Genomic DNA, 24,565 nt, shown 5'->3' on the forward strand with positions numbered 1-24,565 from the left:
ATTAGCGCAGACACACTAGCATCCTACAGAGCTGTTCACACCTGGGTGGGTGTGAAGGGGACTGAGAGAGGAAGTGTGTGTGTGAGAGTCTCACCTCTGGCGGACAAACTCGTCAGTCACCATCTTCTTTACGTCTCCAAACTCCTCGTGCTTCTCCCTGCTGATCAACACACTGACTTAGTACTATGGGTGGGACGCTATGGTTCTCACAATTTGATACAAAATTCAATACAATGTTGACGGTTCGACTGTTTTCGATTCAAATGTTCGAGAAAAATGTTTTTGATAAGATGTTGCAAAATATGTAAATTGAAAATCTCTTATAATATTTCTAATTTAACAAAGGGGTTTACTCTCTAGGCCCAAGCCTACAAAAATTGTTTAAGGGGCAGGCGGTTAAGGGTCAGGCGTTGGGGTTCAGGCGGTTAGGGGTCAGGCGGTTAGGGGTCAGGCGTCACTCTTCTCACCCGGCTTCGCAGGCAGCTGACACGAGCTACATGCAGTCCTCGCTGTGTAGCAAGATTGATGTGTATGCTACGCACTTTATGGGGTCCAAGGCCGCTTTCACTGACTACCATTACCATATAGCGCTCATTTAAACAACACGCAAATGGAGTACAGCGTAACACATTTCATCAAATTATTTCGAATTTGTCTCGATGTGAATTGAAAAACAATTCTATTGCGATGCATCGAAATTCGATTATTTTGCCCACCCCTACATAGTACAGTGGACACACACACTCTTCCTGCTCTGCAAACGCACAGTCAACTCACACACACTCACCCTGGATCCACTCTGAGCTTTTTCAATGTGTTCCACACCAGGCCTGCAAACACAAAGCATTATGGATTTCACCGAGCTAATCAGCATAGCGATGTGATGTAATAAGCAGGAGGAAGAGTTAGATCCTTACTCACCTTGGCCGGGTTTCCCAGATTTGTTAAGAGGCTCTTAACAATAAGAGCTTCGTAGGAGCGTTCTAGAGCGTTTTTAGAACGCTCCTAAGAAGCTCTTAGCGTTAAGAGCTTCTTAACGAATCTTGGAAACCCGGCCCTTGTCAACTGTGATGTAATAAGCAGGAGGAGGAGTTAGATCCTTACTCTCCTTGACAACTCCTCCCTTCATGAAGACGATGCTGAGGATGACGAAGAGCAGGCCTGACTTTGGAGTGCTGGGACCCCTGCACACACACACACACACACATATATATAAGACGTAGATTCCTCGTCCCACAAGGACCCACAGAGACGTGCAGCAGGAGAGACGTGCAGCAGGAGGAGACGTGCAGAAGGAGAGACGTGCAGAAGGAGAGACGTGCAGAAGGAGAGACGTGCAGAAGGAGACATGCAGAAGGAGAGACGTACAGCAGGAGGAGAGACGTGCAGCAGGAGGAGACATGCAGAAGGAGAGACGTACAGCAGGAGACCACTCGCAGCAGGAGAGACGTGCAGCAGGAGGAGAGACGTGCAGCAGGAGGAGAGACGTGCAGCAGGAGGAGACATGCAGCAGGAGGAGACGTGCAGCAGGAGAGACGTGCAGCAGGAGAGACGTGCAGCAGGAGGACAGACGTGCAGCAGGAGGAGAGACGTGCAGCAGGAGGAGAGACGTGCAGCAGGAGAGACGTACACACTGAAAGCGGCTCCCTCCACAGACTCCAGTTTGTTGATTAGCATGTAGACGTGGTTCTTGATGTCTATCTCCACCACCTTCAGACCAAACACCTGCAGGACACGGCACCATGTTTACATCCATCCTACCATATGAGCACTTCCTGTTCTACTGTGGGGCACTTCCTGTGCAGCGTGTACCTGTTCGAGGGTGCGCTCCACTCGCTTCATGATCTCAGGGTAGATATTCCTGTACTCCTTCAACACATGCTTCACTATGTCTGCAGCCAGGAACACACACCATTACAGCCAGGAACAACACACACCATTACAGCCAGGAAAAACAACAAGTGTGTGTGTAAATATGTATATGAGTGTGTGTTTACTACCTGCTCTGCGTATGGGCATCTTCTTCTGATCTTTCACCAGAAAGAACTGCACCACCTCTGACATCTAAAAACACACACAGTCAACCTGCTGACATCTAGAACACTGTCTTCTTGCTGACCTCTAGAACACAGTCTACCAGTGTATGAGCTTCACCTTAAGGTCCACCTGCGCAGGTGTGAGCCTGTCCAGACCTCTTTGCACCTGAGAAGAGCTGGGCTGGGTTCCCTCTTCATCATCATCATCACCCAGCAATGTCTCTGGTCGCTGACACACACACACACACACACACACATAAGAACACTGTGACAGAAGCAGATGACAAAACAGCAGAATATGTCAGATGAATATCGAACCTGAGCTGTCTTGGTCTGGCAGCTGGACTGCAGTGCGTGCGACACTTTCCTTCTCTGCGACATGGTCACGTGGTCTGGGCTCAGGCGACAACAGCAACAGTTAACTATGACACTATAGACAGTCAAACCTTAGAAACACTATAGTGAATGCGAAGTTGACGTCACACTGCGTTGAATTCTAGGTAAATGGCAACATTGTCTTGTTTGGGCGCCATTTTCTAAGGTTGTCCCTCGTCCATTGTGTATTGTGGCATGTCTATGTATATTCATATTTACTAGTGCTGTCAGTTAAACGCGTTATTAACGGTGATAACGCAAACCCAAATTAACGGCGTAAATTTTTTTATTGCACGATTAATGCTCTTTTTGACCTAGCAAACTTTGTAGTTTTTTTCACATTCTGTTGCAACAACCACTGACCTTAGAAAAACTACAATACCGCACCGGATCTAGCTAGACCGGAAACAAAACAACAGGCACGCCACACACACTTGTTTGGGCTTGCGAGCCAGCTAAAGAGTAGTAGCAGGGCCCGTTTACGGATATTAGACATTTTCTGGTAGTAGGCTAACGTTACGTTTTGAGTTGATTACCAGCGCCAGACGCCGAAATGGATGCCAATAAGATTCTGAATGGAAAGTTTACTTTTAAAAGGTTTCCAAATGGTTCCATTGACAAAACCAAAGTGATCAGTGTGAACTGTCGTTGTGAACTGAGCTATCATTGCAGCACGTTGTGGAGTCTAAAATACAATTTTGTTGGCCGAGCACACAGCTGATGCGAATTCTCCGCCCGCTCGTCAAAGCCAGGCAATTGCAATGTTGTGTTCAATAAAAAATAAAAAATTTGCACGAAGCAATCCGAACCACTTTTCCATGTTGATAAGAGCATTAAAATTTGAAAAAGAAATCAAGGGACATTTAGAATAGATTAACGTGCGATTAATCGCGAGTTAACTATGACATTAATACGATTACATATTTTAATTGTTTGACAGCTCTAATATTTACATTCATTTTCATGATTTTTTGATCATACACCTGAACTGTTAACCATATTGAAGAGAATAAGGGGTTCATAATTCTATAAATATATGTATGATTACTTTAGGCAAATCGTCCTTTATCAAAAACATTCACGCAGCAATTTTTTACAATTATCTTCTGTCTGTACACCTTCATTTTCTACCACTTTTGTTACAAGATAGAGGAAAACTGTGGGCACTGGACAATGTATAACAGCAGACAGATAATAATTATTTTGTTTTGTTTAAAAGTTATTGACCGTTTTAGTGATTAGTGGAAAACCAGAATCCCACCCCCAAAAAACTATATATACTCCTTCCCATAGCTAAAAGGGTTTCACTTTCTTCCACAAACAAATATCTATAACTTGTTTGGCCAATTTATCTCAGTTTAAAGAGTGTAGCTAGCTCATGTTTATTTAGCAAGTTTCACAGAAATCTGCAAAAAACAAGGCAATACAATACTACTACGGGCAGTACCTGCCTGTCACGAACGCAGAAGCCGGTGTTGCACCGAAAACTGTAACTGTGACCCATCAGAAGCTGTGACCCGTCAGAAGCTGTGACTCCTCAGAAACTGTGACCTGTCAGAAGCTGTGACTCGTCAGAAGCTGTGACCCGTCAGAAGCTGTGACCCGTCAGAAGCTGTGACCCCTCTGAAACTGTGACCCGTCAGAAGCTGTGACCCTTCAGAAGCTGTGACCCGTCAGAAGCTGTGACCCGTCTGAAACTGTGACCCGTCAGAAGCTGTGACCCGTCAGAAACTGTGACCGCAGCTGCACATTGTCTGCCAGTACGTGTACAATATTTAGTTTAACTCCTTTACTACGCAGTTACAGTGGGGTCACATATTCTGACAACTGCTGATCCATTAATATTGAGCTCTTTCTTTCATTATAGTAGAATTATTATTTAAGGGTCAGATGGCTGAGCAGTTTGGCAATCGGGCTACCGATCAGAAGGTTGCCGGTTGGAATCCCGGTCATGCAAAATGACGTTGCGTCCTGGTAAAGGCACGGTGACTATTCAAAAAGCATAAAAATAAAAGTTTGATCATTAATGTGGATGATCACTAGCCTGACGTTGTCATACTCATCATTCTAGTCAGAATATGAGTCTGAAACCGCTCTGTTGGGCTGTGAGTATGGGGCATGTTTCAATCGAACCTGGAAAAAAAATGCCTCTTCGCTAAATTGGATAAACCTACAACCAATCAGAGCAATGTAATATGTTGTTTGTTGAAAACGAATTCAACCCAAGCTTTAGTGACGTGGTTGATTACGTTACTGTTGATCATCTGTCCATCGTATAAAGCCCACCCTGACAATTTGATTGGTCCAAACGGCTTTTGTTCGGGCATTAGTTTTTTCCGGACCGAGCAACTCCAGACCGATTTTCCCGACCACATTTGTATTTGTTTATTCAAAGAAATATGGTAATTCAGACAAAGAAATGATCTCAGGAGCGCATTCATAGTCCATCTGCATATTCATTTATGGGAGGGGGCAAGGCGGGGTCAGTGGCTCGTTCACGTGCGGTAAATTTCACGTTGATTGATTAAGATTTTCAAACTTATTTATACCAATGGTTAGTTTAATTAACAAATCTTGGCCCTTTGTTACTTTTAAAAACTTTAATGACGTTATGGACGTGACGTTACGGACGCTACACAATGTAAATTATGGATGGGCATAATTAATCGACGATCGATTATCGATCATTAAGAACTTGATCGATTACATTATTTGTTCATCGATAAAACGAATGCGTGTTCTGTTGCGTAGTGTGAGTCTTGAAGGAATGCAATGGATTTCGCTATGTGGCAGCAATTAAACATTTTACCAAATGAAGCCAATGTTTGGAAAAAAACGCCACAGGCCTACTCAGTTACCGGCGAGTTTCCATGTATTTCAAAAGTAAACATGAAGAAGTCACGGTGAAGTGTAGCGTGAGACCATATTGACTAAAAAATTACTTTGTTCACTGCCAACACTGCAAAAATGAGTATAAATACAACTCCTCCACGACTCAAATGATGTACCACTTGAAGAACGTACATCCGACCCTGGTTAGTGGCAGTGCATCCTGCTCTCGGTGTTAGAACTGAGGAGTGCGATGCACAACGAGCAGAGAAAATTACCCAACGGATCTGCAAGTCCATCGAGATGGATATGCTACCCTGAAGTATTGTTGAGGGCGAAGGTTTTTATGAAGCTTTGTTAATTAGCCGTAAAAAAAAACGAGGGTCAGTTGTGTTTGAGCACAGGCTTCTAGCTGTCGGCTCCGCTTCTAGGAGTTACAGAAATAGTTGTTTTTCTTGTAATAGCTACAGATCTCAATGCGGAAACACGCTGTGTTTTTTTTATTTTCATTGCATTTTAATATAGCCTTTAAATAGTTAATTTTAATATAAAAATGTTAATGATTAATCGAAAATCGATCGTTAATTCTCCCGACGATCGATTAAGACAATTTAGTCGAATGCCCATCCCTAATGTAAATCTTCACAATACACTGTTCACAACACAATGGAAATGTTCTCAAATGAAACGGCAAAGCTGACAATCGTGTTTTCGGCTGTTATAACCCCTTTCATCGACGTGTTTCAGTGAAACGGAATCATTGGTAACATGATATAGCCTAAACATGTCTTCAACGATCAACATCTTCTCCAGTGATACTGAAATTTCGAGTAACCTAATTGTCTTGCCGTAACCGTCTTTGCCATAACCTCGATCCCCGCTCCATGTTTGTAATATTTACTTCCTACTAGAGAGGCAACTCGAAAGTGCTCGAGGGACTCGATTGGTTTAGGCATTTAAGGCGGCGCTCTGTAATTTGCTCGCGCTACCTGTCGGATCAAGCTGAGGTAGAGTTGACAGCTTCGATCAAAGATCAGAATGGGATTTCTGATCTTGATCAGATGTCTTAAAGGGGTCATTGACTGTGTTTTGGGGGTATTTAACAGTTTATTTGTAACTCAGTGTTTTTAATTTCAGTGCTTAATTAATAGTTTAATTTTGAAAATCACTATTCATGTAGGCGTTTTATGTAATTTGCAGAAGACTGGTCCAGACGGGTCACATCCATGATGTTCAAACGTCATATCCGAAATGCTGGTTTTCCAAAAAAGACAAATATTTAAAAAAAACTTGTATGTGTTCCATTACTCTAAATCATTTGTAAGACTGTGTGAGAGTATTCACAGCTAAAGATGATTGGTGACCATTCTGAACTTGTATAATAGTAATTTGACAACAACTTTGACAACAACAAAAAAGATAAGGGGTCCTTTTCTTGTACCCAGAGCAATTGACTTTGTACACTGACGCAAGTATCATTACTATTTTGGTGGTCATCTTGAAAATCTCCTGTGACATTTCAGATGGTTTGCTTAATGTTAAAACTAATTCACAAGTCATTTTAGATGTTGAGAAAAGCGCTGTGAAAGTTTGATTCTTGATTTCCCAACAGATTCTGTGTGTATTTCAGACACGTCACATCCATAACAGAATAATGTCACATCCATAACGCAGGTTTTTCCTCAATTCTGCATAAAAGACTACATGTTTTAAAAATGGCTATTTTTATGTTCACCGAAGACTCCATGATCATGTCAATATCAAACTTTCTACATTAGACTTAGGGGTTCACAGAGTTACAGAAAAAAGTATAGTCTCCAGAAAATGACTGATGAAATGAAAATGAAATGAAATTTTGTGTCTGAAAAATATTTTTGGCAAAAAATAGTTTTCCTTCTCTATTTCTACCCATTGAGTACTTTCAGAATATGCATGACTAATTTAAATATATTGTAAGAAGTTTTGTTTTACTGAGAAATTGTTCTTGTCATTTTGAGTACAAATGTCACATCCATAACGGAATTGCCCTAGAGCTAACTGAAGCTAGCGCTGGGCGATATGGGTAACATTTTTTCGATATAGATATTTATATTTACATTTGATAACGATAATTAAACGATAGACCACAGATCTGTAGTAGTAGCTAAATAAGTCTCCTCTACACTCTGCATAAAGTTTAGGCAGAGCGGTGTGAGAGAAATGTTTGCAGCCAGGGAGCACGTACCTGGGGTCAAGTAAAAGCTTTTTAAAACCTTGCTTTTTATCAATAACCTACCTATCAATACCCCGGCGCAAACTCACACTTTCTGCATGTTCCAACAAGTGATTTTGCTTCAGGTGGTAAAAAAGGTTTCTTATATATTAGTATTATAATTGGACCAATACGCTGTTCTTATTGGTTCAGAGACGAAATCCGCAAAAACGTTTACGGACCTCTCCAAACGATTTACGGATCTAGCAAGCGGTTACCTTTGAGATGTTGACAACATGGCGTCTGCTTCAGATTCGTCGTGTTTGATTTGGGATTTTCCTACGTGTTGTTATATTATATTAAAAAACAAATAGACTTTCGACAGATCTACCAACACCTTTGTAAGCAGAGATTTGTTAAAACGTTTGTTAACCGAGACCGTAGGTCGAGGTCAACAAGAAGTCCACATTTGCAGTTTGTCGTATTACCAGACTTGGTAGCCACCTGTTTGTTTACTACACCAATTTGCACCGAACATTGCTCTACTCTTTATCGGATTCCAAAAAGCCAAACAACTTCTGAATAACCGAAGAAAACGAACCCTTTTTATCAATAATTTCTTCACTGGAAGTTCCTCCCTCACCATGGCTATATCGCTGCCATTGTTGTCGGCAAAGACTAATTTTCCGCGGTTAACATTAGCTACTCCACTCGAGATGCTCAGTATATTTTGGTGAGTGTGGGCTACCATTTCTCCGCAACTTCCTGCCGCAGCACAGAAATTAAATGGACTGCTGTTCCTAATTATTCTCTATCGACATTATCGATATTATTGAAAATGAATTAATAATACAATATCTTTATCGAGGGAAGTCATTACTTCGATAGTTATTTATCGATTTATCGCCCAGCCCCAACTGAAGCTGAGTTGAATCACGATAGTTTGGTTGCTAAGCTGTAACGTTACCCGCCTAAGTCGATCACAATTGCTTCGACAACAGAAGTGGAAACAATTTACGTTATTTCAAATGACGTCTAGTCAATCTTATCTGTGTAGGGCTGTTTTGGCAGCCCCTTTGTCACTGGTCACCCAGACACTCGTCTGGGACAGTTGTTGATTTGCATGAATGCTAAAATGACAATCACTTTAATGACACACCTCTGAAGAGGTGGTCTCAACAGTTGAAGAGGAAGGTAGACAGAGGAAGACTAAAATTATCATTAAAAGTTGTGTTCTTTAAAAATAAGGTTCTAAACAGATTTTAATGTCATGTTTGATATGCTTTTGTTTCTTATTTTATGTATTACATGCTAGTAATCATTTTAGTACTGTAACATGTACATGGTTTACAGAGTTTGTGCTTGCAGCAGACCAACATGTGTTTAACATATTCCCTTGTCTTGCAAGGAAACCACTTGGTCTACTGCAGCCTTGATTAATGATCCAATTTGAATTTGTATCCGTTACACAACTTTTCAGTCATGTGACCGGTGTCCCCATTTTAGTCAGGTTTGGGTGTATATAGGAAGAAGTTTTACCAATCACTTCGAGTTTTGTTTACGATACAGCTCCGGTGCGTTAGGCGCCTAGTCTTCATTGTGAATACCTTTGTTAACCATTGCTCTGAAGGTATGTTTTGTATTTGATGATATTTCATTATCATTGTATTGATCATCTTACTATTTAGATAATAAACTATTGTTGTGAATTTTGACGTTACTTGTTCTCTTTGAAACGTATCTATCAAGCTACGGCGGTGAAAACTTAGATCTAGTCTGGTTGATGCGGCTAACTGATTATGAACATAGACTTTTGGAGTAGGTTTTAACTTAAGGCCTCTGAGTCACTTACAGTGGATCTCCACGCTCCGAAGGAATTTACCGGGGCCTCTGAGTGATCGATTACATATCCTACTAGGTCTACTATGGTTAAATCCATATTATAGTAGAGATAAACAACTTTAGTGAACACGCATACTTTAGGGTTGGTGCTCTGAACAAGCAGACGATTTTTACCTACGTCAGAGTTTCATGTCATTAACTGTTTAGCGCTCGAGGTTACAGGTAACGCACATTCTGGTTCTACTTCGGATGCCATCAAGCGGGATCTCTGGTCGTAGTCAATCCTTCATTAACCAATACGCATTCGTTAGCAGAATACTAGCGTGTTATGGGCAACAACGACTTACCCTGTAAGAAATTTAAAGGACATAAGCACTCGTTCATTCAACTTTTGAACTGTAATCCATGTTGAACATGCAAAAACTACAATCAAATCTGAGATTTATCAACGACAATCAGGCGAAAGAGACAAATTTAGCCGTTTAGCTCCATAGACTCCCATTCATTTTGCACTCGACCGCGATCACTCCCAGTGGAACTCTGGTGGAACTGCAACAAAATTCGGTACAATGGGGCTTAATAGGGAGTGGGGAGGCTCTCCTTAAACAGGCTCTGGTATAGCTCCCCAGACCTCCATTCATTCGGCACTCCCCGTTAGCGCCCTCATATGGAACTAGAGTGGAACTGCAACCAGTTCAGAACCCGGAAGTTTCCCGAGAGTGTCAGTTCTCCCTTATTAGACATTCTCTGCTCAAACCTTAGAAATGAGTTGCTTTCACGTTTAGACACACTGAAACAACACTGAGTTATCTTGCTGGTTTTTAAAACCAAACGCTAAATCATAAGTACGCAGGTTTAACAAATTAACCCTTCTCTTTGCTAGCTAGCTAGCATGCTAAGTGTGTCCCCGCAGCTGAAGCTGGCTCCTGTTATGAAAACTTCAGCTACAGTAGCTCTGGCTCAAGCTATTGTTTTGTGATCAACTGACTAGTTGGTTTAATGCTACACTTAGTCAGTGAGACTGAGAATGTCTAAAAAGGGTTTGCCAGAATGTTTTAGGTTTCATATCAAATAAGATAATTCAACTCATTCATAAAAAATAACTCACCGAGAACTTCAGCTCAAATTCCCGCTTGCAAACTCCAACCTGAGAGGGTCGTTAGTCTGTTTAAGAGGACGCGTTTGATGGCTTCTTCTTGCTTTTGTTTTGGTTGTCGGACAGCATTCCGCTGCGAGGTGCTTCACCGCCGCCTACCGTTTTGGAGTGAGAGGTCAGTCGCTCCTTAAAACCGCGTTCTGAAGACAAAGCTGCGACTTCAGCCTGTAGCCTACATCTGCCAATCAACGCAGATCAGTTTCACTATTGAGTCTAATACAGTGTGAGTTACCCTAAAGCCAGGGCCGGATTAAGACATTTTGAGGCCTGGGGCTAATTACCAGGATGAGGCCCCTATATCGTCCCAACGCACATCATGACACGCACACCAACCCACCCCGGGTGCACTGACACATCAGTGCTTTAAAGTCCACAGAGCCACTCTATAAATATGATCAGTTTAAACATGTGACTCACCATCATCACATCAGTGATATTAAAAGCTCAGTTTTCTGCTCTTTCTCAATGCAAACTCATCAATGAGCTCTTCAAAGTAGAGAACAAGTTGAAAGAAAAGAAAGAAGTTGGTGCAGTATGTCATGCTCTATGTAGTGATGCACCGAATCCAGGATTCGGATTCGGTCGAATATTGGGCTTTTGGACGGGATTCGGTTTCGGCCGAACCTTAAATTTGTTCCCACCGAACCCAAACCCTACGCTTGCACTACGCCGGTTACGCTGATCGAAATAATGACGCCGCCGTTGAATTCGGGAATGTGTTTATGTAGCTAGGTGGTCCGTTCAAGGTAGTAGGCTGAGATAAAGTGAAAATTGAACTCAAAAGCAGAAAGTGTTGGTGCAGTGGCGATTTCTTTAAGACTGCAATGGAAGCTTAGCTTCCCCTAAAATAAAATAAAAACTGATTTACATTTGGTGCTTAACCCGAACCTAATAGCCTTCCTAGTCATGGTTTTGATGTGAGGTTAAATTGGAACTTCACATTAATGCGAGCGCGCACGGCGCGCGAGCGGTAATTTTTACATACGTTTCAGTGCAATTTTTTTTTTTAGCTTTATGTAGCCTAGCCTAATATGAACATTACGTTTGAGTCATATTCTTAGCTATATTTTCCGGAAATTACAACCCAAATGTTTACCTGAAAGATTCAGGGCTTTTGAGAAAACATATCGTTCCCATCCTTGCAGGAACCTAGATTTATGAAGTGACAGATCTTTCTTTTTTTACCTGGCTTTTTCAGTTCCTCCTGGCATCTTTTTCCCTTCCATTTTATTCTTCTCTGGACGCTCAGCGTCTCTGGGAGTGAATGGTGGAGTGGAGTGGGCTGGCCTGGACGCTGGGCTTCTGCTTGATGATTGGAGGGTGTGTCGAAAGACTGCATCTCCTTTCGATTGACTACGATTTTGTACTATAAAAAGTTGCCGAAGCTATTCGAGTTTAGTCCCATCGCGGATTTTGGCCACACTCTCTGCTTTCCTTAACCGGACATTTTCGCACATTATTTTTGTTTTCACTCAGAATTTTTCTAATGTTATGAGCGGTGCCGTTGACTCACTCGACATCGGGCAACCTGAGGCCCCCCTGGTGGCGAGGCCCGGGGCTGCAGCCCCCAAAGCCCATTGTCTTAATCCGGCCCTGCCTAAAGCGACCACTTGTAAAAAAAAACTAACCCTAACATGAACATTAACATCCAAACAAAGTTTGATTATAAACTTTTATGTAAACCAAAATCGCATGCATTTGTGTCTGCAAAGCATGTGTTTTAGGAACACAGAAACACGAAGAGACCGCGTGGCCCAGACATGTGGCTGTATTTAATGATGCCATACATAACATCATAAAACAAATTCAAGGCACAGTGTAGACCGCATTCTGTACAAAACAGCCCCGCCTGCCTGTAGTAGGCTACTGAAAGAGGACGGTCACGAGAGGTCGTTACCGCGCGGCAGACGCCTGCTTATCAGACAGAGTTGTTGACGGTTGATGAAGTTAAAGTCCAGTGTCATTCCGGGCGTAGTACAGGAGGCTCGCTGTGCGTTCACCCAGTGTAATAGACGTGCTCGTATGTAAACTTTTAGTGGGTTGCTCATATTTGGACTGGTTTTAGGCGTCAGAGTGAAGACAAGAGCGCCGTCGTATTTGGCGAAGCAGGTAGAGGATGGGAAACGGGGAGCTCGCGGAGAAGCGGATCTCTCCGCTTAAAAACTTTGCGGCTGGAGGAGTCGGTGGCGCATGCCTTCTGTTCGCGGGACACCCTCTCGACACCATCAAGGTGATTGATTCAAACTGTTAATGATGATCCATTTTAGCATGACGCATATGCTTCATTTAGGCCTGGTGCACATTCTGTGTGTTGGGTTTGGGTATGCGTGTGCGCACGGGAATAGCAGGCCTAATGCAGTTTGATGGAATGGAAACATATTTTAATACCGTGTAGCCGTACGGCTTACATGCCGTGGGCGGTAAACGACTGAGCGGATTAGTGGAAGTTGGAAGTCCAGTTTTTAACCTGCTGATCCGTCAAGCTGGCAGGATGAGATGTGTGGCTCCTTTCTTTTGAAACTTGTTTTCCCACGGCTAGAGAGAAATAGCCGAAGGCTACAAAGAGAGAGACAGAGTAGGCTGACCTTCTTGTAGGGTTTAGCGCGCTAGTGGCGGTGACTCCTACCGTTAAGGCCCCCTGCGCGTGCTGAAGTTTCCCCAGCTCCTTTCGCATTATAAGAGAGAGTGAGGGAGGGGGGGGGAGAGTACGTTTGTCTTGGTTGTGACTGGCGGTGAGTATTTATATCTAACCTGTAAGCTGTTCCCTCCTGGGGTAAGAGTGGGAGTCAGATGGCTGAGCGGTGAGGGAGTCGGGCTAGTAATCAGACGGTTGCCAGATCGATTCCCCGCCGTGCCAAATGACGTTGTGTCCTTGGGCAAGGCACTTCACCCTAATTGCCTCGGGGGGAGTGTCCCTGTACTTACTGTAAGAGCGACTGCTAAATGACTAAATGTAAGAGTTGTTCCCACAGCAGACAGAGTCTTTGCCCTCGCCCTCTGCCCTGTGTATTGGGGAGCTTTCAGACTAGCAGATGAAGGGAGATGCTTCTTCTGGTTGATTTACCACACTCTGTGGTGCTTCTTTATCTGTGACCACACCTTCTCTAATATCACCATCCTGCCTCAGTCCTAACCCTCCGCACACACTCACACATATACATGCTGACTCACACAACCACACAAAAGGTTACAGATTAGTGTGTGTCTACAGGTGAGGTTACAGATTAGTGTGTGTTTACAGGTGAGGTTACAGGACTGTGTGTGTGTTTACAGGTGAGGTTACAGGACTGTGTGTGTGTGTTTACAGGTGAGGTTACAGACACAGCCTAAAGTCCACTCTGGTAATGGGGCTCTCTATACAGGAGCATACGATTGCTTCCGCAAGACAGTTTCCAAAGAGGTAACAATCACACATACAGTACATGCATACATACACCCACAGTCACGCACGCACACACGCATACAGGACACAGACTGTCTCTCCACCTTCAAGAGAAGGCTCAAGACGCACTCGTTCCGGGAGTACCACGGTACTTAGGAATGGTTTGCTGAACCCCATGTTAGTTTCCTCAAGGATCACAATGACTCTTGCTTAGACTGTTGCTCTTGTTGGTTAGTGGTAGCTGTTTTAAACTGTTGTATTCTATTTGAGCTAATCCTATTTTTATTGCTTTCCTACAGGTACACTTGCACTTAAAGATTCATGTTGTGTAATTGTAACTTGCTTAACTACATGCTCTTATGGTTTCTTCCCTTTAGCACTTATTTTTGGGTTGTTCACAATGTGTGCTTCTTGTTTTTGGCTACCCGCAATGCTTTGGGGCTATCTTGTTGTTATTATCAGTGACCTATGCACTTTGTAAAGCTCTCTCTTGGAAGTCGCTTTGGATAAAAGCGTCTGCTAAATGAATAAATGTAAATGTAAATGCATACACACACACCCACCACATATGTGTATGGTGTGTGTATGTATTGTGTGTGTGCAGGGCGTGTTGGGGCTGTATAAGGGGATGGGAGCACCCTTGGCTGGGGTGGCTCCTATGATGGCCATCAGCTTCTTTGGCTTCGGTCTGGGGAAGCAGCTCCAGCAGTCGGATCCCAGAAAGCCCCTAACGTGAGTCTGTCTGTCTGTCTTCCTGTCTATCTGCCTGTCTTCCTGTCTGTCTTCCTGTCTTTCTTTCTGCCTGTCTGTCCGTCTTCCTGTCTGTTTGACTGTCGGCCTGCCTGTCTTCCTGTCTGTCTACCTGTCTGTCTGACTGTCTGTCGGCCTGTCTGTCTGCCTGTCTATCTTCCTGTCTGTCTGTCTGTCTGTCTGCCTGTCTTGCTGTCTGTCTTCCTGTCTGTCTGTATTCCTGTCTGTCTTCCTGTCTGTCTTCCTGTCTGCCTGAATGTCTGTCTGTCTGCTTCTCTATGTGTCTATCTTTCAGTCTCTCTGTGTGTTCAGATGATACTTTAGTGTGTTTGTGTAAGTGTGTGTTCAGATGATACTTTAGTGTGTTTGTGTAAGTGTCTCCACTGCCGGTGTTAATGTGTGTTTAGAATAGTTGGAATAGGAACTCTAAATATAACTGTGTTTGTGGGCCTCCCTATTGGCTGTCATCCTCCCACCCCCTACACCCTCACCCTCCTCCCTCCCCTAATTTCCCCTCTGTGTGTGTATGTATGTGTGTACGTGTGTGTGAGTGTGTATGTGTGTGTTTGTGTGTAGGTATGCTCAGGTCTATCTGGCTGGGTGTCTGGCTGGAGTGTTCACCACCGTCATCGTGGCTCCAGGAGAAAGAGTCAAGTGCTTATTGCAGGCAAGACACATGAGATGATATATGTGTGTGTGTGTTTTTGTGTGTGTATTTGTGCAGGTGTTTGTATGCAGGGGCTGTCGGGGCGCCGGCAAGAATTCTTCCTCCCGGGGGGAGGGGGGGCGGGGGGGGGGAGTGATGAACTCGCCCTGGGCGCACAATGTGCTAGGACCGCCACTGTGTGTATGTGTGTGTTTGTGAATAATTTATGTTTTGTTGATTCAATTTATTATTTTAAACTACAGATTCAATTTATTATTTTTAACTACAAACAGGTTGTTGCCAACACAGTGACAATATAGATTGTGTGTGTCTGTGTGCGTGTGTACATGCTTGTGTGTGTGTGTTCCAGGTGCAGGCCAGTGGGGGTCAGCTGAGGTATGCGGGTCCTCTGGACTGTGCTGTCAGCCTCTACAGGCAGCAGGGCATCCGCAGTGTGTACAAGGGCACCGTCCTCACGCTCCTCAGAGGTTACAGACAGAGAGTGTTTGTTTGTGTGTTTGCTTGTCTGTGTGCATGTGTGTGTGTGGATGTGTGTGTCTATGTTCTTTGTTTTTTGTGATGCTGATAAATAACTATGAAGGTTAAACATTAGTCCTGCGACAGAAAGTAAAACAATGTAAAATAATGTAACAGGAAGTAACTAGCTGTACAGGAATTAAAACAATGTAAACTGTAAGTAATACATTCAAAATTCTGCAGCTAGATTATTAACCAAAACTAAAAGGAGAGAACACATTAGTCCTGTCCTAGCTACTTTACACTGGCTCCCTGTTACCTTCAGAATTGACTTTAAGGTCCTTTTCCTCACATACAAAGCTCTACACGGACAAGGACCTAGCTACATTGCTAACTCCCTTATAAACTACACACCAGCTAGAACACTGCGATCATCAAATGCAGGCCTATTAGAGGTCACCAGAAGCAGTCATAAGAAGATTGGTGATTCGGCCTTTGCTAATTATGCCCCAAAACTATGGAACAAATTACCATAAATATTAGGGAAGCAAACACGCCAGACATTTTTAAAAGACAGCTTAAAACCTACCTTTTTACCAAAGCATTTAAATAATTTTATCTCAGAAGGGTTTTACTACTTTGATTAGTTGTATTATTGTTGCAATTTTAATTATTACTTTTATCACTTGTATAATTGTTTTTATTGATTTTATGTAAAGCACCTTGAGCTACAATGCTTGTATGAAATGTGCTATATAAATAAAGTCTTACTTACTTACTTACATTCTGCATTCATACATGTTACATTGTTAGTTCTTGTTACAGTCTGATACTACGTGTTACATTCTAAAAAGACCAAACAGGAAATAACATTAACGAAAAATAATTTACATAAAGTAACATGAAGTAACAACACGGACAACAGGAATGATAATAATGTAACCAGAAGTAACATTAAGTAACAGGAAGTAAAACAAAATAGCCAGAAGCAACATAATGGATAGCAAGTAATAGACTGTAACTGGAAGTAGTGGAATATTAGAATGTAACAGGAAGTAATAACATGTCCATCCTATGTGACTGGTCTCCCTCCCAGATGTTCCCTCCAACGGCCTGTACTTCCTCACCTATGAGTACCTGAAGAACTTACTGACAGCCGAGGGTGAAAGGTCAGTCCCTTGCCACCATGCCAACACCACTATGTTGTACATACAGTACATACATACAGTCTGGAGGCTGAGTAAGAGGCTGCTTTAGAGGCTGTAGTAGAGGGTATGGTATAGGCTGAGGTAGAGATGTGTGTGTGTGTGTGTATATATGTGTGTGTGTGTCAGCGTGTCTCAGCTCAGCACTCCCAGGATCCTCCTGGCAGGTGGGGTAGAGATGTGTATATATATATGTATGAATGTATATATATATATATATGTGTGTGTTAGGGATGTGCATCTCCATCACTTAGGGCGATCCGATACACATCTCAATGCACTGCCAACAATCCAATACATTAAAGCTACATAAAAGCAACTACTAATGTGATACGATACAATTCACCCCTATTGCGAGGCAGCGGGATTCGACACAATGCGATTCAACAAAATGCAATGCGAAATAGTATGATGCTATGTAATTTAATAAGATACATAATGATTTATTTCTTTGTCAGACAGTAAATCATAAATTAACTAAAAAGTGAAAGTTTTACCTCACATATTAAACAAATTCTCTGAAGATAAAATCAGGCTAGAATATAAAAAAGGTCAACTATTCTTGCTACATTTACATTTACATTTATTCATTTAGCAGACGCTTTTATCCAAAGCGACTTCCAAGAGAGAGCTTTACAAAGTGCATAGGTCACTGATAATAACAACAAGATAGCCCCAAAGCATTGCAGGTAGCCAAAAACAGAAGTACACATTGTGAACAACCAAAAATAAGTGCTAAAGGGAAGAAACCATAAGAGCATGTAGTTAAGCAAATGACAATACACAACATGAATCTCTAAGTGCAAGTGTACCTGTAGGAAAGCAAGGGTACAGGTGGCGCTAGAGTGGCTAGCCATAGCTATGTCTCCACACAAATAGCATGTAGCCTCTTCAGGTGAGCAGGCTACCTAAATTAGCCATGTTTCCTGTGTACTTTATAGCAGCACGACATATCTTGCCATTGCTTGGGTCTTGTCAAATTGCCCATCTTTCTTGGAAACCTTAAAAACCTTGGATTTATGGCAATTCGTAGGAACGCGTAACTCTTCCTCCGCCGTGAAAACACTTGCCCAAACACGCCTCCAACTCGCGTGAAACTTGTCTCAGAGACTTGACGAGAATCGGCCACTGACAGCAGTGGAGATGAGAGCGCGCTTGAGAAACTAGAGAGGAGGAATCTCTGAATATAAAGTTATTGGTCACAAATCATTGGTCACATTTCTAAAAACTAAATGTGTTTGCCTACACATAATTCTATATAAATACATTGGATTATACCGATGCAAAGATGTTAGAAACGATGCATCGCGATATCACCCAACATTGTGTCCGGTGCACACTGTTTTGATCGCATTGCGAGCTTTGGGTGAATCTTACCAATCCCATGTTACCCCAATAAATAATTTTTTTGTGGAAATAACATTAAAAGGGTGTACTTAACTTCAGATAGGCCTAACTGGATGATAGTTTCCATATAACAGCCGTTAACCTGCGTTTTTTTTTTTGTCGCGTTAAAGTGAGATTGCGTTAACGCGTTAACTTTGACAGCCCTAATATATATATGTGTGTGTGTATGTGTGTGTGTTTGTGTGTTTGTTTGTGTGTGTGTGTGTGTGTGTGTGTGTCAGCGTTTCTCAGCTAAGCACTCCCAGGATCCTCCTGGCAGGTGGAGTAGCCGGTATCCTCAACTGGGTCATCGCTCTCCCCCCCGACGTTCTCAAGTCCAACTTCCAGACAGGTCAGCTGGTGTCAGGGGTCAAGGGGGAGGCAAGTGGCAACAGCAGTGTTGCTATGGTGACCCTAAGCAACCCTGTTGTACCAGGGGAGCCCTCTGTCCCAACACTGCCCTCTGAAATAATGTGTCATAAACATTGTCAAACACAGGCATGTTCTTTCTTAGTTGACCACTTACAATGTGTATGTCTGTGTGCGTGTTTATGTGTGTGTGTGTGTGTGTTTGTCCATGTGTGTGTGTGTGTGTGTATGGTGTATGTGTCCTAATGTGTGTGTGTATATGGTGTGTGTGTGCAGCTGCAGATGGCAGGTATCGGGGCCTGGTGGATGTGCTGAGGGAGCTGTTGAAGGAGGAGGGGCCCAGAGCGCTCTACAAGGGCTTCAATGCAGTGTTCCTAAGAGCCTTCCCTGCCAACGCTGTAAACATTATTTATTACTGCTCAGTTATTAGGTGTGCTTGCCTTTGTCAAGAGCACAACCTATTGTTATCTCACATATTTATTATTATAATCTTTCACCCCAAAAAAAGAATATTTGCACTACATAGACAATGTCGGTGTTAAAATGTACATTTTGGTCGCATATTGGTCCCGTTTTCTTGTATTCGCGTAAACGTTCCGTTTGACGGTTTAGGTTTAGTTTAAGATTTTGTGGAGAAAAGTGAAGCTAATGGTGGCTAACTAGCTAGCCACAGTCGGAAACGTCACTAACGTCACAAAACACGTGTGACTACTGTAGTAGAACCAGAGAATGTCTAATATAGGGAGAACCATAGACATAATAAAGAGTAGACACCGCATCGACCGCTACTGCCTGCTGGCGCTGATGAGCCGTGTGGCCGCCATCTTGGAAAGGTCCACTGCTCCACTCGGTGTAATCTGTTTGGCTGGGGCAATGAGCTGTCAGCACATTTAATTAATCATACCAAACTGAATACCGAACTGATTTTCACGCAGTTTGCTTTGCTGCAAAGGTCATACTATGATACAGGACATGGTTATTATTTTCCCCAAAAATTATAAATCTTACTTGTGAAAAGTAATGCCCTGAGCCCTGTTTGCGATTATCCGCCGATTTGAGCAGGAATATACTGCACAGTGCTGGCATCTTGTTTATTCTGATGCTAAGCAACTAGGAACTTGACCTTTCCAAGATGGTGGCCGCATTTCTTGCGCCCAGCAGCCAATGCGGCATCTACACTTTATTATGGCCGTGTCTACTACCGCGCACTTTACGAAGTACACTGCAATACAGTGCACTGCAAAACAGTGCACTTACATATTCAGTGCACTCCGTCGCTGATAAGTTGAAATGGAACACTTACGTTAAACACTTGGCGGAAGTGACGGGTGCAAATCTGCTCGTGACACCGGCGAAACCTGCCAAAATGAATGCGCTTCTCCACCCCAAGTGGAGAAAGCTGCCGAAAGGGCTCCTCCTTTTCCGCTACGTAGCCAACATGGCGCCCGTTTAGGGCGAGTAGTGTCCATTGTTGTACACTGTTTTTTTGGACCGTTTGTAGTGCGCCATCCGGGTACTTACAGTGCACTGAATTCCGCTGGTTTTGTGGGTGAAGCGTAGCCTGGCTCCCAGCCCAACTTCTCCCCGCCCACAAAAAAATTTGGTCAGGAAGTTGGGTCTGGAGGGTCTTGTATTGGGGACAACTACAGAAAACCAGAATCGGGACGGACCAATGAAATTGCCAGGGCGGGCTTTATACGATGATGGACAGATGATCAACAGTAACGTAATCAACAACGTCACGAAAGAGCGCTTGGGTTGAATTCGTTTTCAACAAACAACATATTACATTGCTCTGATTGGTCGTAGGTCTATCCAATTGAGCGAAGAGGCATTTGTTTTACGAGTTCGGTTGAAACACGCCCCGTAGTCACAGCCCAACGGAGAGTTTTCAGACTCATATTCTGACTAGAATTATGAGTATGACAACGTCAGGCTAGGTGAAGCGCCCTAAGCACTGAAAGTCAGTGCTCGAAGAGCACAAGTGTGCGGTAGTAGACACAGCTCAAGTCTATGGGACGAACTGCCACTCTCGAGAAACTTCAGGGTTCTGAACTGGTTGCAGTTCCACTCAAGTTCTATATGAGGACGCTAACGGTCGAGTGCAGAATGAATGGAGGTCTATGGAGCTATACCCCTCAAAACCCACTTTTCTCAGGATATAATTTTTTGTCTAGTAATTTGAATTCTGAATTCGAAAGAGGAGGCAAAAAAAATACACACTGCTGGGTGTAAAAAAATTTTTAAGTGGCTTTTTTTGTCTTAAAAAGCCTTTTAAAATGTCAATGACGTCATTTTTTTTTCTTTACGGCAAGCTCTGGTAACTTCCTCTTTTCTCTCGAGGCATTGACAACACAACTGACAGGTTCTCCCTGTCAATACACATTCTAGAAAGAGTTTGGGCTGGTTAATGTTGTTGCTAATGTTGCTAATGCTCTGACATTCTGGTTCTGCTTTGGATGCCATCAAGCGGGATCTCTGGTCGTAGTCACTCCTTCACTAACCAATCAGCATTAGTTAACATAATGCTAGCGTGTTATGGGCAACAACGACTTACCCTGTAAGAAATCGAAAGGACATAAGTACTCGTTCATTCAACTTTTGACCTGTAATCCATGTTGAACATGCAAAAACTACCATCAACTCTGAGATTTATCAACGACAATCAGGCGAAAGAGACAAATTTAGCCGTTTAGCTCCATAGACTCCCATTCATTTTGTACTCGAACGCGATCACTCCCAGTGGAACTCTGGTGGAACTGCAACAAAATTTGGTACAATGGGGCTTAATAGGGAGTGGGGAGGCTCTCCTTAAACAGGCTTTGCATATACCTCGACGACGACAGTTCACAGGTCAAATAAACTTATGAACCAATAAGCTCACAGACTTCGAATGTAAATATGATCTGTTTAAACATTATTATAGAAAATATATAAAACTTAACAGCATCGTTTCCAACATATGAACAAAAAACAATAAACAAATGCAATATGAAATAAAATACTAGCAAGGGGCTACACACTACAAGCCAGGGGCTACATAAAGCACTACGAGTAAGCTATTCTTTACAGCAGCAACCCAGTCATCCCGTTGTCCAGTTTTTATGTCCCATATATAAATAGGACTAAATTATAGCTGTTTAAACTTTGACCAAATCTGACAATGCTTGCCATTTGAGAAATTTCTTATTTTCGGATACAAAAACTGAACCAGCAAATGTCTAAGTTTGTGAATGGCTTAGTAGGATGAGACGCAGTGCTGATGTGGGAAGGGTGGTGGGTTTTAATCCAGTCAGAGGTATAAACATTTATTTTATTCTTACAGAAATTATAGTTTCAAGTCTTCTGGTTAATCCGAGTGTAACTATCTATTATGTAAATGTTTCACCATTTGCCATTTTGAAGGACGAATCTGCCATCAGAATCAGAAGGGATTTTATTCGCCATGAATGTTTGCACAAACAAGGAATTTACTTTGGCAGGGAGGTGCATACATTAAACATATAGTAATATTGTAACTTAAATATGTGGACTAACTGGAGCTAACTAATAGGAGCAAAGTCTAGCTAATACTAAGGGGGGTCAAGGTAATACTAAGGGGAATAAAAAAAAATAAAATAAAACAAAATATAAGGGAAAACAAATATATATATTAGGGAAATGAGAAGACATGTATGCATTTAAATCTATGCTTTAAATAATAAGTATGCATTTTTATTAGGGCTGTCAAGCGATTCAAATATTTTATTGCAAGTTTCATATAGTTATAGTTATAGTTATATATAATCGCATAATTTCATATAGTTAATCACGATTAATCACAAATGTTTTCAATTTATTTAATCTGTTCAAATTTTAACCCAATAAAAGATTTGGGGAGATTAACATTAAAATGGTGTATTTAACTTCAAATAACTGGAGGATAACAAGAGGAAATTGTGAGGGAGTTTTATCCACTCACACATGTAGCCTACAATATTGAAAATACACATTGTTATATATTTAGGAAATTCAATCTCAAATTTAACATTGTCGAGTGGTCTGCCGTATATTACCGTAGCGAACACTGCTGCTGCTACCGCTGTTGCTGCTAACGCTGCTGCTATAGCTGTGTGCTTTGCTTACATGTGATATTTTAGGCTGTAAGTACTCCGGTGATAACTAAACTCAGCCTGACAATCTGTACACACAGCTTTGGTTTTGTCAACCAAGCTGTCTGGCAACTTTTTGAAATGGAACTTCCCATCTAAAAGCCCTCTCTCCATCATTCAGCTACCGTCGGCAGTCAAAGTCATGTGACCTCAAGTGATTCCCAGGGTCAAAAAGAAACCTGCGTTAAGAGCACTATTTTTTTTATCGCGTTAAAGTGAGATTGCATTAACGCGTTATTATCGCATTAACTTCGACAGCCCTAATTTAAATATAAAATATACTGAAATATCAGTTTTCAATCAAAGACCAAATCAAAATGAATTTTTGTAAAAGAAATGGACCCATCTGCAAGTGACGCAAAGTCACCCCACAATTTCCCCAGAAATTATACCCTCTCTAGTTACGGATGAGATATTACTACTCAGTTAATACCTCTATCCCTCTCTCTCCCTCTCTCTCCCTCTCTCTGTCTTTATCTCTCTTTTGAAAATAAATTCATGAAAATAATAAAACAAGAACCCCCCCTCAAAAATAATAATGACGTTATATCATATTGATATAATACTGTAATCTCTCTCTCTGTTTCAGGCCTGTTTCCTGGGGTTTGAGTTTGCTCTGAAGGGTTTGAACTGGCTGGCTCCCAGCTGGTGAACACTTCTAAGTCTGTCTGTGTGTGTAAATGTGTGTGTTTGTACGTGTGTGTGAGTGTGTACGTACAGTGCCCTCCAAAAGTATTGGAACAGTGAGGCGAATTCCTTTATTTTTGCTGTAGACTGAAAACATTTGGGCTTGACATCAAATAATGAACGTGAGACCAGAGATCAACGTTTCAGCTTTTATTTCCAGGTATTTACATCAGGATCTGATGCACAACTAAGAAAATATCACATTTTGTTTGAATCCACCCATTTGTCATGTGATCAAAAGTATTGGAACAGATATACTTAAAACATATTTAAGTGAATAAGACTTAATTTAGTTGCAAATCCTTTGCTTTCAATAACTGCAGCAAGTCTGTGACCCATTGACGTCACCAAACTTTTGCATTCTTCCTTTTTGATGCTTTCCCAGGCTTTCACTGCAGCCTCTTTCAGTTGTTGTTTGTTTTGTGGGGTTCCTCCCTTCAGTCTCCTCTTAAGCAGGTAAAATGCATGCTCTATAGGGTTTAAGTCTGGAGATTGACTTGGCCAGTCTAATACCTTCCATTTCTTGCCCCTGATGAACTCCTTTGTTGTTTTGGCAGTGTGTTTTGGGTCGTTATCTTGCTGCATGATGAAGGCTCTGCCAATCAGTTTGGTTGCATCTTTCCTTAAATTGGCAGACAAAATGTTTCTGTAGACTTCCGAGTTCATTTTGCTGCTGCCATCATGTGTTACATCCTCAATGAAGATTAATGAGCCCGTCCCAGAAGAAGCCATGCAAGCCCAAGCCATGACATTACCTCCACCGTGTTTCACAGATGAGCTTGTGTGTTTGGGATCATGAGCAGTTCCTTTCTTTCTCCAAACTTTAGCCTTTCCATCACTTTGGTAAAAGTTAATCTTTGTCTCATCAGTCCATAAAACTTTGTCCCAGAATTTTTGAGGTTCATCTCTGTACTTTTTGGCAAATTCCAACCTGGCCTTCCTATTCTTCTTGCTAATGAGTGGTTTGCATCTTCTGGTGTTCTTCCCTTGATCTTCCCTTGTACTTTTGTTCATGAAGTCTTCTGCGAACAGTAGATAGTGATACCTTCACTCCTGCCATCTGGAGGTTGTTGCTGATCTCAC

General features: G+C 42.2%; 2 protein-coding genes across 11 annotated transcripts in view; one reads left to right on the forward strand and one right to left on the reverse strand.

The window, feature by feature from the left end:
- Nucleotides 1–10,475, reverse strand: part of ndnl2 (necdin-like 2) — an 11,770-nt gene extending 1,295 nt beyond the window's left edge. The window contains exons 1-9 of one of the 8 annotated variants that reach the window (XM_047033825.1): nt 10,382–10,475; nt 2,355–2,428; nt 2,155–2,265; nt 2,001–2,064; nt 1,813–1,892; nt 1,631–1,725; nt 1,105–1,184; nt 788–830; nt 95–157 (exon numbers count right to left, since the gene is read on the reverse strand). In XM_047033825.1, the coding sequence (XP_046889781.1) occupies nt 95–157; nt 788–830; nt 1,105–1,184; nt 1,631–1,725; nt 1,813–1,892; nt 2,001–2,064; nt 2,155–2,265; nt 2,355–2,417 (599 nt within the window). In that variant the 5' untranslated portion in view covers nt 2,418–2,428; nt 10,382–10,475. Of the gene's footprint in view, nt 1–94; nt 161–787; nt 831–1,104; nt 1,185–1,630; nt 1,726–1,812; nt 1,893–2,000; nt 2,065–2,154; nt 2,266–2,354; nt 2,467–10,381 lie in introns of all 8 variants that reach the window. The other 7 variants (XM_047033821.1, XM_047033826.1, XM_047033822.1 and 4 more) reach the window with 7 other exon arrangements.
- Nucleotides 10,476–12,300: 1,825 nt separating this feature from the next.
- On the forward strand, nt 12,301–23,529 carry si:dkey-150i13.2 (mitochondrial carnitine/acylcarnitine carrier protein). Of its 3 annotated transcripts, none has more exons than XM_047033931.1 (9): nt 12,301–12,659; nt 13,737–13,829; nt 14,416–14,543; nt 15,138–15,228; nt 15,578–15,659; nt 16,781–16,853; nt 18,518–18,627; nt 18,921–19,042; nt 23,385–23,529. In XM_047033931.1, exons 1-9 carry the CDS (start codon nt 12,546–12,548, stop codon nt 23,445–23,447), a joined length of 876 nt encoding a protein of 291 aa, XP_046889887.1. In that variant the 5' UTR covers nt 12,301–12,545; the 3' UTR covers nt 23,448–23,529. The 3 variants fall into 3 exon arrangements, with proteins under 3 accessions (XP_046889887.1, XP_046889888.1, XP_046889886.1); XM_047033930.1 differs by having other exon boundaries at nt 12,303–12,659; nt 15,578–15,695; XM_047033932.1 differs by lacking the exon at nt 13,737–13,829 and having other exon boundaries at nt 12,302–12,659; nt 15,578–15,695.
- Nucleotides 23,530–24,565: the final 1,036 nt, after the last annotated feature.

This window comes from Hypomesus transpacificus, chromosome 14 (assembly GCF_021917145.1).
Source record: "Hypomesus transpacificus isolate Combined female chromosome 14, fHypTra1, whole genome shotgun sequence".
NCBI lineage: Eukaryota > Metazoa > Chordata > Actinopteri > Osmeriformes > Osmeridae > Hypomesus > Hypomesus transpacificus.

Excerpts from the sequence above, each read along its gene's own strand:
- si:dkey-150i13.2 (XM_047033930.1), top strand. The coding sequence starts at position 12,546 with ATGGGAAACGGGGAGCTCGCGGAGAAGCGGATCTCTCCGCTTAAAAAC. Across the intron at positions 15,229-15,577 it reads GAGTCAAGTGCTTATTGCAG|GTGCAGGCCAGTGGGGGTCA; the intron begins GCAAGACACATG and ends TGTGTGTTCCAG. Across the intron at positions 18,628-18,920 it reads CAAGTCCAACTTCCAGACAG|CTGCAGATGGCAGGTATCGG; the intron begins GTCAGCTGGTGT and ends GTGTGTGTGCAG.